At 41.5% G+C, this 19,016-nt stretch overlaps 1 protein-coding gene across 2 annotated transcripts in view; it reads left to right on the top strand.

Annotated features, from left to right (window-relative positions):
• LOC143288354 (MLX-interacting protein-like) overlaps positions 1-14,960 on the top strand; it is a 100,190-nt gene extending 85,230 nt beyond the window's left edge. For both annotated transcript variants that reach the window (XM_076596737.1, XM_076596738.1), the window contains exons 17-18: positions 559-688; positions 3,037-14,960. In XM_076596737.1, the coding sequence (XP_076452852.1) occupies positions 559-688; positions 3,037-3,167 (261 nt within the window). In that variant the 3' untranslated portion in view covers positions 3,168-14,960. The remainder of the gene's footprint in view (positions 1-558; positions 689-3,036) is intronic.
• Positions 14,961-19,016: the final 4,056 nt, after the last annotated feature.

Genomic DNA, 19,016 nt, shown 5'->3' on the forward strand with positions numbered 1-19,016 from the left:
AACTTGAGAGAAACGGTGAGAGCGGGATTTGAACCCACACCGTCACAGGATTCTCTGTATTGGCATATCTGTTATGCATGTGTGGGTGTATGTGTGAATGTGTGTCTTCATGTTTTATATTTATTTGCTTATTTATCATCATTGTTGTCTTATTTATTTATTTAATTATTTATTTATTATTATTATTATTTTATCATTATTTTCATTACTACTACCTTTTTTTATATCATAATTATTATTTATTTATTTATTTATGTAAGCTTATCTCTCTCTCTCTCTATATATATATATATTTTTTTTTTTTTTCTCAAGGCCTGACTAAGCGCGTTGGGTTACGCTGCTGGTCAGGCATCTGCTTGGCAGATGTGGTGTAGCGTATATGGATTTGTCCGAACGCAGTGACGCCTCCTTGAGCTACTGAAACTGAAACTGAAACTCTGTATTGGCAGCTGAGCGTCTTCAGCATTCCGCCACCTTCCTGCTCTGCGGTACGATGCGAAACAATGCAATGCAAACAGCCAATCCTGGCAGACCGTTTTCCTTAACAGCGCCTTCCAGTTTTCGATCATCATCCGCAGCCTGTTTGACTCGTACAACAGCATGGTGTCCACCTCCAGTGTGGAGGAGCTGTGTCGGACTGTGGCCGCCTGGCTTGATCAGCATTGTTCCCTTGTCTCCCTCAGACCTAGTGAGTTGTAGGAGGGAGGGGTGGGGGGGGGAGGGGGGGGGGAGGATTGAGGTGTGCGTGCGTCAGTATTTGTGTGTGAAGGGTGTGTGTGTATGTGTGTGGAGGAGCTGTGTCGCACTGTAGCTGTCTGGCTGGATCAGCATTGTTCCCTTGTCTCCCTCAGACTTAGTGAGTTGTGTGTGTGTGTGTGTGTGTGTGTGTGTATGTACAGCTGTGTCAGTATTTGTGTGTGAGAGTGTGTGTGTCAGTATTTGTGTGTGTGTGTGTGTGTGTCAGTATGTGTGTGTGTGGAGGATCTTTGGTCACACTGGCTGCCTGGCTGTATCAGCACTGTTGACAGCCTTGTCTCCCTCTGACTGTGTGTGTGTGAGTATGTGTGTGTGTGTGTCAGTGTGTATTTGTCAGTGTGTGTGTGTCAGTGTGTGTGTGTGTGTGTGTTTGTCAGTATGTGTGTGCGTGTCAGTATGTGTTTGTTTGTGTGTGTCAGTATGTGTGTGTGTGAGTGTCAGTGTGTGTGTGTGTGTGTGTCAGTGTGTGTGTGTGTGTGTGTGTCTGTCAGTATGTGTGTGCGTGTCAGTATGTGTGTGTTTGTGTGTGTCAGTATGTGTGTGTGTGTCTGTCAGTATGTGTGTCAGTGTGTGTGTGTGTGTGTGTCAGTATGTGTGTGTGTCAGTATGTGTGTGTGTGTCAGTATGTGTGTGTGTGTCAGTATGTGTCAGTATGTGTGTGAGTGTGTGTGTGTCAGTATGTGTGTGTGTGTGTGTCAGTATGTGTGTGTGTGAGTGTGTGTGTGTCAGTATGTGTGTTTGTGTGTGTGTCAGTATGTGTGTTTGTGTGTGTGTCAGTATGTGTGTGTGTGTGTGTGAGTGTGTGTGTGTGTCAGTATGTGTGTGTGTGTGTGTCAGTATGTGTGTGTGTGTCAGTATGTGTGTGTGGAGGATCTTGGTCACACTGGGTGCCTGGCTGGATCAGCACTGTTGCCTTGTCTCCCTCAGACCCAGTGAATTGTGTGTGGGTGTGTGGAGGGGGTTTGTGTGTCTCTCGGTGTCAGTATAATTTGTGTGTCTGTGTCAGTATTTGTCTGTGTCAGTATTTGTGTGTGTGTGTGTTTGTGTGTAGCTGTGTCGTACTGTAGCTGTCTGGCTGGATCAGCATTGTTCCCTTGTCTCCCTCAGACCTAGTGAGTTGTGTGTGTGTGAAGGGTGTGTGTGTGTGTGTGTGTCAGTATATGTGTGTATGTGTCAGTATTTGTGTGTATATATATGTGTCAGTATTTGTGTGTATGTGTGTCAGCATTTGTGTGTGTGTCTGTGTATGTGGAGGATGTGTGTGTGTGTTTCGGGGGGTGGGGGGTGGGGGCGGGGCGGGGTTATTTGTGTGTGTGTGTGTGTGTGTGGGGGGGGTTATTTGTGTGTGTGTGTGTGTGTTTCGGGGGGTGGGGGGTGGGGGCGGGGCGGGGTTATTTGTGTGTGTGTGTGTGTGGGGGGGGGGGGTTATTTGTGTGTGTGTGTGTGTGTGGAGGAGCTGTGTCGTACTATGGTCACCTGACCGAACCAGCATTGTTCCCTCAACTCCATGACCTAGTGAGTTGTGGGCGTTGGGGGAGAATATTGGAGTGTGTGTGTATATATATATATATATATATATATATGTTGTGGATGTGTGTGGGTGGGTGGGTTTGAGGTGTGTGGGTGGTGTAGTGTGGCGGGGTGTCTTGTGTGTGTGTGTATGTTGTCAGTGTGTGTGGGCGTGGCGGATGTTGAGATGTGGGTGTCTGTGTGTGTGTGTGTTGTACGGGGGGAGGGGTGTGTGAATGGAGCAATGTCTCTGTGTGTATGATGTGTGTGTTGTGAGAGAGAGAGAAAGGGCGTTATGTGGTGGTGTGTGTATACTTGAATGAGCCTGTGTGTGTACAATCACTGATAATTTTTCAAAACGTTTATGGCAACAAACATACTCTGAAGCATCTCATATTTTTAAAAATTTTTTGCTCTTTACTTTATGAAAATCTGGATTTATACCAAAACAAAGAACAAAAAAGTTTAACTGTTTCTTGCTAACATGAAAATTTGAATTTGTAAAGAAAAGAAAAAAAGATGAAAATAACTGTTTGTTGCTAATGTAATGAAAATTTGAATTCATGAAATAAGTTGAAATAATCTTTTAAAAGTTCTAAAAAAAATAAGAAAATAAAAAAAAAATTTTAATCTCTTTAAGATGAAAATAACTGTTTGTTGCTAACCTAATGAAAATTTGAATTGATGAAATAAGATAAAATAATCTTTGAAAAGTTTGTTTTTTTAAATATATGTATATCTTTCCTCCCCCTTCCCGCCAATACCCAACAGCGGTGCTGAACGCCCTGCGACACCTGAGCATGACGACCAGCATCCTGACGGAGCCGGGCCGGGTGAAGGAGCAGGCCACTCAGGCTGTCACCAAGGGAGGCAAGGCCGGGGACAACCTGCTGCGCCATTGACACTCCCCTCACCCCCCCCGCCCCCAAGGCCCCCACACTCCTCACCCTCCTCCACCCTTTCCTCCTTCTCCTCCCCCTTTGTTCATCGTCACAAAGTGTAGAGGGGACAGAGAAAAAAGACAAACAACAACATCAACAACAAAACAACGACAACATCATCTGAAACTCTGTTCATCATCACACAGTGTGGAGGGAACGGAGAAATAGACAGACAAACAACAACAACAACAAAAATCGACAGCAGCATCTGAAACTCTCCTATCTGTTCATCATCACAAAGTGTAGAGGGGACAGAGAAAAAAGACAGACAAACATCAACAACAAACAACAACATCGTCTGAAACTCTATCTCTTCATTGTCACGTAGTATGGAGGGGATAGAGAAATAGACAGACAAACAGCAACAACAACAAAAAAACCGACAACATCATCTGAAACTCCTATCTGTTCATCATCACATAGTATGGAGGGGATAGAGAAATAGACAGACAAACAGCAACAATAACAACAAAAAAACGACAACAACCTTAGAAACTCTCCTCTTGGCTGGTAATTAGTCGTTGGTTGCCCAACACCGATCGCCGATCAAGACAAAGGCTCATCTGTGTTTGTTGTCAAGGGGATTGAGAAGAACAACAACAACAAAAATCGACAGCAACCTCTGAAACTCTTTGTGTCGCTGGTGATAAGTCGGTCACCCAACACCGATCAAGACAAAGGCTCATCTGTGCGTGTTGTCAGGGGGATTGAGAAAAACAATCATATAAAAAAAAAAAAAAGAGAGGCAAGGCCTTCAAGACTCACTTGTGATAAATTAAGTCCCCTAGCATTAATTACAGAGTAATTTCCCTTTTTTTACTGTCTGCACCAAAACGTTTGCAAAATAAATAAAACTTCCATGCTTAGCAAAAGAATTTCCTGTTTGAACAAAAAATGAAAAAAAATGACTCCTCTAGTTGTTGGGTCAGAATATCAGATCAAAGTGCCAAGTTTAGAGAATACAAAAAATATAAATATAACAGTAAATGCAGTTTGCATATAATTAGGCTTCATTCTTTATTTTTTTGTGCCCATCCCAGAGGTGCAATATTGTTTTAAACAAGATGACTGGAAAGAACTGAATTTTTCCTATTTTATGCCTAATTTGGTGTCAACTGACAAAGTATTTGCAGAGAAAATGTCAATGTTAAAGTTTACCACAGACACACGGACACACACACACACACACAGACAACCGAACACCGGGTTAAAACATAGACTCACTTTGTTTACACAAGTGAGTCAAAAAGAGATAAAAAATTAAAAAATTATTTAAAAAAAAAAAAAAGCGGCAACAGCCCTGAAACTCTCCTCCTCTGTGTGTGCTTGATGATGATTCAGTCACCCAACACCCCCATGGAGACGAAAGGCGCGGAATCTGATAAACAGTTTTTCTTCTGTAGTGGCACCCCAGCCAGGGACTTAACTCTCTCCATACGAACGGCGAAAGAGACGACGTTAACAGCGCTTCACCCCAATTACCATCATCAAAATATTGCAAGTGGAAGGCTCTTATACTGAAGAGGTGAATGTTGACAAAGAATACCACAATTCTGACGACGGAAGCTAAAGGTTGGGTCATTCAGACACTCACTGGACATCCGAGGGGTCTGTGTAGAGGAGAAGAGAGGACTGGCCGTACTGACTGAGTTAACAGAACTGAGCGAGGAGAAGAGGAGGAGGAAGTGTGGAACAGTGTCAGCAGATGTCTCTTACCACGGTGGTGGCGACGGAGGAGGCATTGAAAGTGTTTGTGAAAGTGAAAGGGATAATCGAACCGATGTGAAGGGTGATGAAACTGTGAGAAGGTGGTTGGTTTGTTTTGTTGCAGTTGTTGTTGTTTATTCAGCTGTGGGAAGTGAAAGTGCCTGGAATGTGACTCACAGCAGTTAACGAAAGCGGAGAAAGTGTCTTGGATTTGCTTTCAGCTGTGGAAGATTTGCTTTCTGTCCCGTGGAAGTGAAAGTATCTGGGGTTTGTTTCCAGCTGTGGAAGATTTGCTTTATCGTGTTCATGCTGCGGAGCTTGAAAGTGCCTGGAGTTTGGCTTTCCACAGTTATGACAGCCCGGGGGCTTAAAGCGTCTGGGATTTGCTTTCAGCTGTGGAAGATCGGCTTTCTTTGCTGTGGAAGTGAAAGTGTCTCTGAGAATTGCTTTCAGCTGAGGAAGTGAAAGTGTCTGGGATTCGTTTTCAGCTGTGGAAGATAAGCTTTCAGCTGTGGAACATTTGCTTTCGCCTGTGAAAGATTTGCTTTTCTGCTGTGGAAGTGAAGCTGTTTGGGATTTCCTTTCAACTCCCCCCCCCCCCTCCACCCCCAATAAATAGTCAGCAGTGCTGGGAGCTCTGAGGAAATTTAGTCAGGGGGGGGTTCATCACTCCTACCTTACCAACAAGTGTGTGGGTGTGTCCTTGGCTGAGTTGTAAAGCGGTCAGTGGGCGCATCAGGGGTTGAAAACTTGGGTATGTGAGGAACGCCAGTGAGAAGACTTCTGTCCGAAGGGATGTGTTTGCACAGCGACAGAAAGACTTTTTTCTGTTGTTCTTTTTGCCATGAAGGGGCAGTTCTACTACAGTCATGGACACAAAGTTTCCGTTCAGGAGCATTTTCATGTGAGAGTTGTTTGTTGAATGTGGAAGAAGAGAAAGAGAAAAACTTATTGACTGTGACTGAAGTACCCAGCCAACAATGTGTGCTGTGAGCTACCACCACCACACTGCTTGTTTTGTCTGGCGAATGAAAAAACAGAAAAAATGAGAAAATTTGATTTTGTGTTTTTTTCAACATGTTTGTGTGAGGCAGACTGTCGCAGGAAAGCGTGAGGGCGATATTTCAGCGTGGGGACCCATGGTATCGTCCATCAGTCGTTACGATAGGCGTTTGCTTCTTTCCTGTCAAGTTCATTTCGGCATAATACTTGTTCTCAAACAGGAACACAAAACATGAGGCTGCAAAAAAAAATTAAAAAAACATTGACAGGTTATTATTTTTGTGTATAGGGCATCGAGTTAGGGTTTCTGTCAGGAATTCAGGTTGAAATAAGCTACAGTGTGTGTTTAGGTTGAAATCAGCTTCAGCGTGTGTTTATTTAGGGTGTTTTGTGGTTGATATTTTCATGCCTTTCTGTGTGTACGCTTTATGAGCTGTCGGGTTTTTGGTGACCGGCTTGTTCAGTGTGCTCTTGTACTGTGCTTGTACTGTGAATTCTCTTTGCTGTTAGTGCATTCAAACCCATCCAGTCACACTGATGGGTGTGCTCAGACCCTTGAGGGTAAGAAGCTTGGTACATCTGCACCTGTCTCAGTGCACGCAGTCCCACAAGGTTTAGCATGTTCAGTACTTTCAGACCCATAATGTTATTGTTGGATGCATTCAAGTATTCAGACATGCTGAGTACATACAGACCTGCCAATTCACTGGGATTAGTGCATTCAAACTTTTGTGTTTAGTGCATTCAGAGTTGTCGTGTCAGCATGCTTCCTAGTCCCTTCAAATAACTTATGTTCAGTGCTTTAAGAGACCTGTGTTTGTGTACAGTTAGACTGGTGTTTTAGTGCATTAAAGGATCTGTTCATGTATATTTAGACTGGTGTTTACTGCTTTACAAGGCCTTTGTTTGTGTACATGTATATAGAGTGGTGTCCAGTGCATTACGAGACCTTTGAGGACATTTTAGACTGGTGTTTTAGTGCATTAAGAGGCCTGTGTTTGAGTACTTTAAGACTTGTGTTCAGTGCTTTCAGACCTTAGCTTACAGTGCTCATTGTGCAGCTAAGTTTACCTCATTGTATATTGTGCATTCAGACCTGACTGGTTACTAAGCTCAAAGAATAATTAAACATCGGGGTTGGGTGAGGGGGTTGGCACAGTCAAGAATTTCATGGAAATGTTTGTTCATCCACTACCCCGCATCTTTTTCAGACAGTTGAATGAATTAAATAAAAGGAAAGAAGAAGAAGACGGGCGCAGTAGCCGAGTGGTTAAAGCGATGGGACTGTCAATCTGAGGGTCCCGGGTTTGAATCACGGTGACGGCGCCTGGTGGGTAAAGGGTGGAGATTTTTCCGATCTCCCAGGTCAACATATGTGCAGACCTGCTAGTGCCTGAACCCCCTTCGTGTGTATATGCAAGCAGAAGATCAAATACGCACGTTAAAGATCCTGTAATCCATGTCAGCGTTCGGTGGGTTATGGAAACAAGAACATACCCAGCATGCCCACCCCCGAAAGCGGAGTATGGCTGCCTACATGGCGGGGTAAAAACGGTCATACACGTAAAAGCCCACTCGTGTGCATACGAGTGAACGCAGAAGAAGAAAGAAGAAGAAAAAAAACTACATGATGGGGAAGTGCAGGGTGTGTGTGTGTACGGGTGGGGGAGGGGAGGGTACCCCTTGGCCTGCAGGTTTGCATGCAGATTGCTGACATGGAGGAGACAGAGTTGTAAAGATTCTTACAATACAGTGGAGGGTGAGGAATTTTGTTTAACCCTTTCACCGCCAAGCTCGCATGTATTCATAGGCGTGGTAGAGGACCCATGTCATTGAAAGGTGACCATTCATTGGTCTGTTATCCATGAACCTACTGCTCTTAATGTTCGGTGGTAGGATAGGCCATATTTTCTATACATCGTAGGGGGAATCCCCAGCTATTCTTAGCCACTGTCTTTCCTGTGTTTATACCACAAGGGAATTTTGTACTCTAAATTGACTGGTGGTGAAAGTAGGTGATTGTTGACAAATTCAGTGTTTTACTGCACACATTGATTCTCTCTGTCCAGATACACTGAATGATGATGAGATTTTTTTTTTTTTTTTTTTTTTTTTTAAGTTGTAAACTTTCCGTTCAGGAGATTGCAAAGCTGTTCCGTTTTACAAAAAGAAAGATGTTGTTTCACAAATTTTGAAAGACACTGTCTAATTTTGAAATTGTGTGGGTCATTCCATGTAAGGTACTCGTACACGGATGTGGGTGTTTTGCATTGGGGGAAAGTGAAAAAAAGAAAACGCAAAACACCGGGTAAAAAGATGGACGGTCCAGTCTTGGAATTGTCACAGAGATAAAAACTCAAATTGTTGACAGTTAACAAGAAATAGCTTCCTCTGACACCCACCCCCACCCCTCCAGGCCCCCCTCCCCACCTTTCCCACCACCCCCACCCACACCCACACCCCATCACACACATGCATACACCACCACCACCATCACCATCCCCGCAAGCCTAAGCCTGAGCCACCGATTTGGCTTGTTGAAAGAAAGCAGATGCTGCTGTGAAAATGAAGCTCCGTTGGCATGCACACAAGACATGACTGATGGGTTTTTAGCTGCGGTTGAGCCATCAGTGAAATGCGAGATGGGTTCAAAGTCCGTTTTTGCCAACATCATCAGCCTTAACAGTCAGATCATTAATTTATTATCCTGTCGTTTTTTTTGTTGTGGACGGTGAGGAAAGTGACCCTTAGGGATTTTTGAGTTGTCTGGGACTGGGAATGAATGACAACTGAACTCGTTTCATGTTCTTTGCTGGTTCAAGCTTCTTCGATATGGTTGGTGGCTTTGTGTGTGTGTGTGTGTGTGTGTGCGCGCGCGCGCACATGTGTGTGTGAGGTGGAGCATTTCATTGCCAGCATTCAGGACTGTTCATTTTCTCTTCAAACCTGCTGAGAGATTGTTCCTATGCTTTGGAGCGATTTATATCTTTCTTTTTTTTTCTTTTCTTTTTTTTCTCTCAAGGCCTGACTAAGCACGTTGGGTTACGCTGCTGGTCAGGCATCTGCTTGGCAGATGTGGTGTAGCGTATATGGATTTGACCGAACGCAGTGACGCCTCCTTGAGCTACTGATACTGATACTATATCATATGCCACACTTTTTTTCTTTTTTCTTAAAATACTGGTCACAAATGTGGTGTTCGTAACAAATGCAGTGAAGCAACTTGTAGATTATGAAATAGACTTTAGATGTAAATGTGTGTGTGTGTGTGTGTGGTTGCATAGGGTTTGGTTGGTATTATATTTGGTATAAATATGATACATGTTTCTGAAGATGTTCAGTTTTGAAGAGATTATCCTGGCACAACTGCTCCTCAGTTTCAACTAAAACTCAACTGCTGATCAGTTTGTATTAGTAGTTCAGAACAAGGTTATTGTGCTGTGTGTTTCTAACAGTATACCTGCGCTGCCAAGTTGTGGTTTCTGCACTTTGTGAGACAGATCACTGCACGTTGAGAAATGTTTTTTCATGAAATTCATAATTTAGTAAAGTTACGTAGCGTGTTTTGGTGTAAATGCTGTCATTAAGATTGGTTTGTGTGTTGTTTGGTTGTTGGTTTTTTTTCCTTTGTTGGTGTTTTTCTACATCATGTGGAAAATGTTCAGAAGCATTGCAATTAACATCTATCAAATTACCGTTGGTGCCAAGTCCGTAGGCTGTGTGGTTTTTACCACGATAAGTTGCATGCCTGTGGCTTCCCCATGCAAGCTTGAGGGTCTGTACTCTGTCCGTATCGCACCATCATGGATGTGTCCCGAAACCGCATCTGCCTTCGTACTGACAATAGATTTTTTTAGTTTTTGCCATCACCTGATGCATATGCCACTGCGTGAGTTTGGTATCTTTGCAGACTATGTTAAATGAAGTAAGAAGACATGATCATGCAGAAATTGAGAAAATATCTCTCAGGGCGCATACCACAGTCCATCTTACAAAGAATGCCCAGTTGATTCTTTCCGATTGATGAACATCTGTGTGTGTGTGTGTGTGTGTGTGTGCATGTGTGTGAACTGTTTGTATTGTATCTGTGGTGTTAGTGATCACACAGTTGTCTATCCACAAACATTATTTACAGCTCTCCTAATAGGGAGTCAGACCTGTTTACCCACTCGGCCCGTGGTGAAATTAAAATTTCCACAACCTTAAAGTGGGCATGTTATGCCACACAGCTTTTTGACACCTCTAGTTTTGGATGCGGTAGTCCACACCTCTGTTGAATTTTGATAGTTTGCAGGACATTGTAGCTATAAACATATTTTGCTGGTGGTGTTTGGGGAGGGGGGGGGAGAGAAAAGTGACACAAGCTTCTCAATTCTGGATGAAAAGCTACAGAAGAAAAATAGTTTGTCCTGGCCCTTGCTTTCAAACAATGGTTTCAATTCATTGCTGTCTATGGACAATTGTTTATAAAATATGTCCTGTACATTTGAAACAGTAGTTTTCCGTTGATCGGCAGAGGGAATATGGGGGGGGGGGGGGGAGTTTAAGCCATTGCAAAATAGTGTAAAAAGTCTGATTTTGTAACAAAATGTTACTCTTAACTTTTTCAGTGACCATCTATGGAGGATATTTGGTTATAAATCTAAATGACTTGTGCAGTCTTGCTGTTACATGAGAGTAGCTATACAGGAGGTTGTGGTACAAGACTTAAATAATGTGGGCACAAGCTGGTGAACAGGTATGAACAGAGGTCAAAATCACTGCAGATGTGTTTTGATGAACTGTATTTTGTGTGAATGTTTTCTGTTCTTGTGACATGCTTTGAAGTGCGCAGGTTTTTAATTCAGACCAGTGTTTTAAATTTTCTTTATTGCTACTACTACTACTGGAAGAAAGTAAAATTTGAAGGTGAAAGGTTAGTGGAACGAGCTTCATAAAACTGCAAAAAATGTCATCAGAAGAGTAAGGTAGAGGAAAGAATTATGTTCAATAACAGAGTTGTAAAATGGAGAGAGAAAATATTAAACGATTGTTATACAAGAGGCTACAAAGGAAAGTCACAAAAAGTTGAACATATAAAGAAGGCACAAATCAAAATAGAAGACAGACCAGAAGCTAAAAACAGATGCATGTTTTGTCAACAGATGAAATACAAACAAACAAACAACAATAAGAAGGGGGTGAATTCGGGGCTTATGGAAAGAAAACATCTGGGGCTGTATTCAAGACAAAATTCATTTCGCCTTCAGGCAAGTTATCTTTGACATGGTTGGGACCCACGGGTACAGTTTACCTTGAAGGAAAAGTTATCTTTGACATGGCTGGGACCCACGGGTACAGTTTACCTTGAAGGATAAGTTATCTTTGACATGGCTGGGACCCACGGGTACAGTTTACCTTGAAGGATAAGTTATCTTTGACATGGCTGGGACCCACGGGTACAGTTTACCTTGAAGGAAAAGTTATCTTTGACATGGTTGGGACCCACGGGTACAGTTTACCTTGAAGGACAAGTTACCTTCGTATTCAAGACATGCGGTTCGCTCAGACAGCAAACCCATCGTCTTTTTTTTTTTTTAATCTCGACGATTCCCGTCTGCGCATGCTCTGTTTCACTTTTCGTTGCACCACAGATCGGAACATTGTCAAGAGAGTTCGTAAAACACATGCTATCCATAAAGCATACCTGTTTTCCCTTTGGAAAAAAAAAGAAAGAAAAATGCTGCAAAAGGATCCGCCATATTTACCTCTGCTTCGTGGGCAGTCACCCTTGGCAGGTAGTAAGGGTAAATTGCCTTCAGGTTTGTAGACACGCGGGTAGACTCTCGTGTTCATGAATACTGGATGTTGCTTACCCTCAGGCAGTTTGCCTTGTCTCAGGCAGATAACCCGCAGGTACACATTTACCCTCATGCACGATGTTCTCTTGAATTCGGCCCCTGATTGGCTGAGGTGGAGTGCAGCCTGGGTTTGTCTTACAGTTAAACATCAGTCGCACATTATTTGGCCACTGGGGCAAGTACTCTGGGCATTGAATACAAATTTTATACTGGCTTTTCTTTTTAATGAGTTGTTTTATTTTTCCTTTATTTCTGCTCTGTATCAGGACTCAAGCCACCTGGGATTGCATTATATTTGATCAGTAGAAAATGACGGGCGCAATAGCCGAGTGGTTAAAGTGTTGGACTGTCAATCTGAGGGTCCCGGGTTCGAATCACGGTGACGGCGCCTGGTGGGTAAAGGGTGGAGATTTTTACGATCTCCCAGATCAACATGTGTGCAGACCTGCTAGTGCCTGAACCCCCTTCGTGTGTATATGCAAGCAGAAGATCAAATACGCACATTAAAGATCCTGTAATCCATGTCAGCGTTCGGTGGGTTATGGAAACAAAAACATACCCAGCATGCACACCCCCGAAAACGGAGTATGGCTGCCTACATGGCGGGGTAAAAATGGTCATACACATAAAAGCCCACTCGTGTGCATATGAGTGAACGCAGAAGAAGAAGATCAGTAGAATCAACTACACTAAATTGTACACAAAAAATGGTGACAGCACTGCCGCACTGACCTATTTCACCAAGGTTTAGCAGTGAAAGTGTTAAGAGGATGTTAAAAGTTTATAAGTGGTAACTGTGTCAGGAGATGATTGTAAGTATTTTGAAATTTTCTGAGAGAAAAATACAAACCGAAGCAGTCAGCTTTTGAAACTTCCAGAGGTCTGACATATGAGAATGAATGTATATTTGTATTTTGTATTTGTATTTCTTTTGATCACAACAGATTTCTCTGTGTGAAATTTGGGCTGCTCTCCCCAGGGAGAGCGCGTCGCTACACTACAGCGCCACCCATTTTTTTGTATTTTTTCCTGCGTGCAGTTTTATTTGTTTTTCCTATCGAAGTGGATTTTTCTACAGAATTTTGTCAGGAACAACCCTTTTGTTGCCGTGGGTTCTTTTACAAATGCTAAGTGCATGCTGCACACGGACCTCGGTTTATCGTCTCATCCAAATGACTAGCGTCCAGACCACCAGTCAAGGTCTTGTGGAGGGGGAGAAAATATCAGCGGCTGAGCTGTGATTCGAGCCAGCACGCTCAGATTCTCTCGCTTCCTTGGTGGACGCGTTACCTCCAGGCCATCACTTCACACATGTAGTCTGCAAGCAGCAAGTCAGTGAATATTGAAACAGAAGAGGAATGGACAGAGATTTTTTTTAATTATTAATCCTTGAAAGTTGAATAACCTGGTACCCCCCAAAAACGGAGTATGGCTGCCTACATGGCGGGGGGAAAAAACGATTGTACACTTGAGAGCCACTCGTGTACATAACAGTGAACATGGGAGTTGCAGCCCAAGTACGAAGAAGAAGAATAACCTGCTACCATGGGACCATGTGAATTTGAGGCTGATTGGAAAAGTTAAGTGAAAGTTGCGTGTGTGAAAGTAACATATAATATATTGTTGAATGGAATTTTTTACACAGCAAGCTTTTAAAATTTTGTATAAAGTGCCAGTGGTGTTTGGTTTGATATCTAAATTGAATAATGAAAGGGATTATACAATTGCAGAAACAAACTGTATGGAAACATTGGTTGGTTTGGTTTGCTTTGCTTTTTAAAAATTATTTTATTCATTAATCTTTTCTTCTTTTTTTTCTTTTTTTTTCTTTTTTTTTTCCATTTGCAAACACTGTAAGAGGATCAATGTTTGTTTTTTTCACATTGGAAGGTAACCCTTTTGGGCATTTTCTTTGGAGCTGGAAGCTCATACTTCATTACTGAAAAAGTTTACTAAAAATTTGAATTGGAAATGAAAAAACAACAACAACCAAACAAACAAAAACAATCGAAAGAAATGAACTGGAGTTTCAGTTTCTCAAGGAGGTGTCACTGCGTTTGGACAAATCCATATATATGCTGCTACACCACATCTGTTAGGCAGATGCCTGACCAGCAGCGCATATCCCTTTGTGCTTAGTCAGGCCTTGAGTACATGTGTACCTATCAGAATGGATTTCTTCTACAGAAATTTTGCCAGAGGATAACACTCACGATGCCATTGTGTGTGTGTGTTTGTGTGTGTGTGTGTGTGTATGTGTTTCAGTTTAACGTCTATTCACTATAAGTGTTTTTAGATGGAAAGGAGTAAAGTAGTGTATAAAGGAAAGTGTGTGTGTGTGTGTTTTCTTCAGTTTAACGTCTATTCACTATAAGTGTTTTTTTTTTAGACAGAAAGGAGTAAAGTAGTGTATAAAGGAAAGTGTTACGCAAGAGAGTGGAAGACAGACTAGACTAAAGGGAGGCAACAAACATTCACATACAAGTTCAGTCTCATTCTCCCTGCACTCTTCCGTAAACAAAACAGCCACAAGGTATTGCCCCTGAGCCTATATAATTTAACACCAACAACAAAAAAGATTCACAAATTGTTCTACTTAACAAGCAGTTAGTAGGCCGACATACACACACACACACACACACAAATGCAGGCATCCAATTTTGAGTCTGGGGAATGTGTGTGTGTTTCTGTGTGTGTGTGTTTGTTTCTCTGTATGTTTGTGTGTCTGTGTGTGTGTGTGTTTGTGTGTGTGTCTGTACGTGTGTGTGTGTACGTGTGTGTGTGTGCCAAGTGCATACTACACAAGGGACCTCGTTTTATTGACTCATCCGAATGACTGGACGATCAGTTTGATTTTCCAGTCAGAGGTGAGAGAAAGGGCGAGAGCGGGATTCAAACCCCACACCCTTTGGGACTCTCTGTATTGGCAGCTGAGCGTCTTAACCATTCTGCCATCAGTCTCCTTTTGTTTGAATGAAACTTCATTGATCCAGCAGTGAAACAAATCTGTGGTTGTAGTGCAAGGCATAACTTGATGAATTATCATCTTTTTTTTTTTTCCCTAATACTTCCCTTTTTTTTTTAACGCATATTTGTTGGTCACTTTTGAGATTGTGTGTTGTTGGTTCAGGATGACTTGTTTTGATTCATGAGATTTTTTGTTGAAGTGTAACATTGTGGTTTTGGGCTTGGTTTTATTATTTTTCTCAGAAAATCATTGAGATGGATTGAATTTTTGAAAGAAGAGCTTTAAATTTTTATTTTTTATATATATTCTTTTTTTATTCCTTCCTTTTTTTTCTTTTTTTTTTTTAGATAATCATTGGCATCATCTGTGAAACAATTTTTGGAGAAAAAACATTTGAGGGAGTAGAGAAATGCTGTATACCAGAATCTGTGAGCACACAATTGGATAATGACTCAATGAGTTACTTTCAAAGTATTATCAGATACAGATTTGTTTTGTGGGATGTGTTTGCTTGCAAGTGTGCTGTGATTAACTCCACAAATTTGTGTGCAAGATTGTCAGAGGGATGGGTCTTTTTTTTTTTTTTTCTTTTTTTTTTTTTTTGCATTGTTTGAGCTGTTGATTTTATCTCTATGTTGGTCACCCCATTTGTTTGTGAAAGGACTTTGGAACATACTGTGTTGTATAGCCTCTGTATTCCTGAAGACTGTTGTGACATGCTCAGATCTAATAACCCAAAACTTTTTGTTGATGTTGTTTTCTTGCTAACGACTGCCTCTGAAGTAACAAAAAATGTGCACACACAGTGGTGAGTGTGTGTGTTGGTTAGTGTGTTGGTGAGGTCAATAAAAAAAAAAAAAAGAAAAAAAAAAAGAAGGAAATTTATCTGTTGGTGTGTTGATGGTGGTGGTGCACTGTTGTTTGTGGTGGTGGTCTGGTGTGGGCTCCTATTTCTTTCTTTTTTTTTTCTTCTTCATCTTTTTTTTCCTTTTTTGGGTCCCAGAGATTTTGGGACATGATTTTGTTTCCTATATTTTAACGATGGTGAACAATAATAATAGGTGTGATGACAGTGCTGCCACGTCATTAAGGCCAAGCTTCAGAACAAGTGGAAGCAGCAGCATCCACGCCACAACAGAGCAGACCTGTACTACCTGCTGACTCATCGAGAGCAGGTAGCCATTTTCAGGCTCAGGACAGGCCACAACCGCCTGAAACACCACCTATATACACGAAACTCCGTATCAGCGACACAGAGCAATGCCCCTGCAGAACAGGCAGCCAGACAACAGAACATCTGCTGCAGTCCTGCCCGCTCCACCAAGCGCCCCGAGAGAAAACCTGGCCCGACCCAATCCCAGCGGCCCGGAAGCTGTACAGAGGACTGGAGGACCTGCAATGTACTGCCGCCTTTGTCAAGGAGACGGGGGGGGGAATCACCTGATAAATGATGAACAAGACAGCAACAGTGCTGCCACTGAGGTCCATCTAGGTTATGGGACTACTTGACAAAGGTCACACTACCACACTTGACAGTTGACTAAGGTTTGCCAAGCAAACCAAAACACTTGACAAAGGCTGTACTCATAAATCCAGACCGACATCATCCACTCCAGGCCCAAGAGATACAGATACCTGTAGTGCTGGTCAGGAAATTAAGCAACACTCCCAGTGACACATCTGTGAAGTGGATGACCCTCAGTTTTATGGTCCTCTAGTCTTCCCATTTGAGCTCACAGCATGCTTAAGTCTTGGAAGGAGCAAAAAAAAACAAAAAAAAAAACCTCTTCAGGGTCTACTCTGTTGACTCTGATTTCCATTGCCAGTCATTGAGACAATAGCAAGGGCATGTGGTGTGACAATGTATTGATCCTACTTTCTCTGTCTGTCTCTCTGTCGTTCTCAAGATACCATTCTCTCTCTCTCCCTCTCTCTCTCTCTCGCGTGTTACTCATTTTACTTCTGGGAAGGTGGCAAAATGGTTAAGATACCTGTCTGTAAATACAGTATCAGTGAAGGTGAAGGTTCATTTCTTGTTCTTGCCCGTTCTCCAAAGTTAGACTGGAAAATCAAACTGAGTGTCTAGTCTTTTGGATGAGATGATAAACTTGAGGTCCTCTATGCAGCATGCACAGTTTACCACACAAAAAAGAACCCATGGCAACACAATTGTTTCCCTCTGGTGGCAAAGTTCTGTGGAAGAAATCGCTCTGATAGGTGCACAAATTATGCATGCTCTCATGGTTTGACTAGCAGATTGGGTTATGTCAGGCATCTGCCTAGCAGATATCTTGCAGCGTATGTGGATTTTTCCGAACGCTCTGATGCATCCTTGAGAAACTGAAACTAGCTGAATATATAAAGTTTAACTCACTCAGTACGGCCAGTCCTCTCTTCTCCTCTACACAGACCCCTCGGATGTCCTGTGGGTGTCTGAATGACCCAACCTTTAGCTTCCGTTGTCAGAATTGTGGTATTCTTTGTCAACATTCACCTCTTCAGTATAAGAGCCTTCCACTTGCAATATTTTGATGATGGTAGTTGGGGTAAAACGCTGTTAACGTCGCCTCTTTCACCGTTCGTATGGAGAGAGTTAATATGTGGTTTTTAGACGCTTGTACGTAAAATCAGTGTTGAAGTTTTGTACAGAGAATCTGTGGATGACTGTAGTGACAGCTGTGTTTGATCTTGCTTATAAACATCAGCTGTCGTGGACACAAGCTTTATAAAATTAAAAAAAAGTGTGTGTGCTTTGTGTATGTTTATTTGTTGTTTTTGTGTGTGTTTTTCTTCTTTTTCTTATGAATTTTTATAATGATTTTTTTAAATGAGAAATAAAGAAGAAAAATCCATGATCACTAACTTATTTTAGGGAATACTTTGATAATAGGAATCGGCCTTCAAATGGCTGGGCTATAAGCAACATGATTTTATAAGATGTTATAAGAAGAATGATAATAACAGTATTTGAGTGAAACTAAGAAAGTTACTTACTTTTGTTACAAATACGTTCTAAACATTTTTATAGGTAAAATGTCAATACAATTAATCAGAACCTGCGTTGTAAACAAAAACACACATATTTTCATATTCATACTTGATTTCAAAGAAACAAAAACGCACATATTTTGCATGTCAATACTTTATTACAACTGCATATTTACATAATTTGCGTATATATGATACAGCCTTCACACACCCACGCCACTTTCAAACATGTATACATGCAGTGCACACGTATGCAGGCACAGCACTAGGTCACACACACATACATCCGGAAATTAATCTTCTTACTGCAAACAATATGAAGACAACTTCAAAACAAATAAATACAAAGGTGAACACTTTTATCCTTCACAAACCCACAATCATAAAATTTATATGTGTAAGCGTGCACATGCATGCTACAGCACCTAGTCACACACATAACTCTGGGAACTGAATATTTTCGCTGCTCACAATTTCAACACAAACAAAAACAAGAGAGGCAAGGCCTTCAAGACTCACTTGTGATACAATTTTTTAAAAATCCAAGCTTTTTATGTATTGAGTATAATTTCAAAATGTAATGTTTAAGATGAGAAAGATCAGTTTAAAGTAAATTAACTCCCCTAGCATTAATTACAGAGTAATTTCCCTTTTTTACTATCTGCACCAAAACGTTTGCAAAATAAATAAAACTTCCATGCTTAGCAAAAGAATTTCTTGTTTGAACAAAAAATGAAAAAAATGACTGCTCTAGTTGTTGGGTCAGAATATCAGATCAAAGTGCCAAGTTTAGAGAATACAAAAAATATAAATATAATAGTAAATGCAGTTTGCATATAATTAGGCTTCTTTTTTTATTTTTTTGTGCCCATCCCAGAGGTGCAATATTGTTTTAAACAAGATGACTGGAAAGAACTGAATTTTTCCTATTTTTATGCCAAATTTGGTGTCAACTGACAAAGTATTTGCAGAGAAAATGTCAATGTTAAAGTTTACCACGGACACACAAGACACACAGACACACGCACACACACACACACACACACACACAGAGACAACCGAACACTGGGTTAAAACATAGATTCACTTTGTTTACACAAGTGAGTCAAAAAAGTGAGTCAAAAATGAACACAAAAATATAAACACTCATCCTTCACACGCCCACATTCACATACACATGTATGTTAGTGTACACAAGTCTCCACAGTACTTGGTCACACACATACTTTAATACTCATCTTTCTGCTGCAAGGTGATTTGAACACAACTTCAACACAAGAACACACAATGCTGCTATTATCCTCC

The sequence above is a fragment of the Babylonia areolata genome, chromosome 12 (genome assembly GCF_041734735.1).
Source record: "Babylonia areolata isolate BAREFJ2019XMU chromosome 12, ASM4173473v1, whole genome shotgun sequence".
NCBI lineage: Eukaryota > Metazoa > Mollusca > Gastropoda > Neogastropoda > Buccinidae > Babylonia > Babylonia areolata.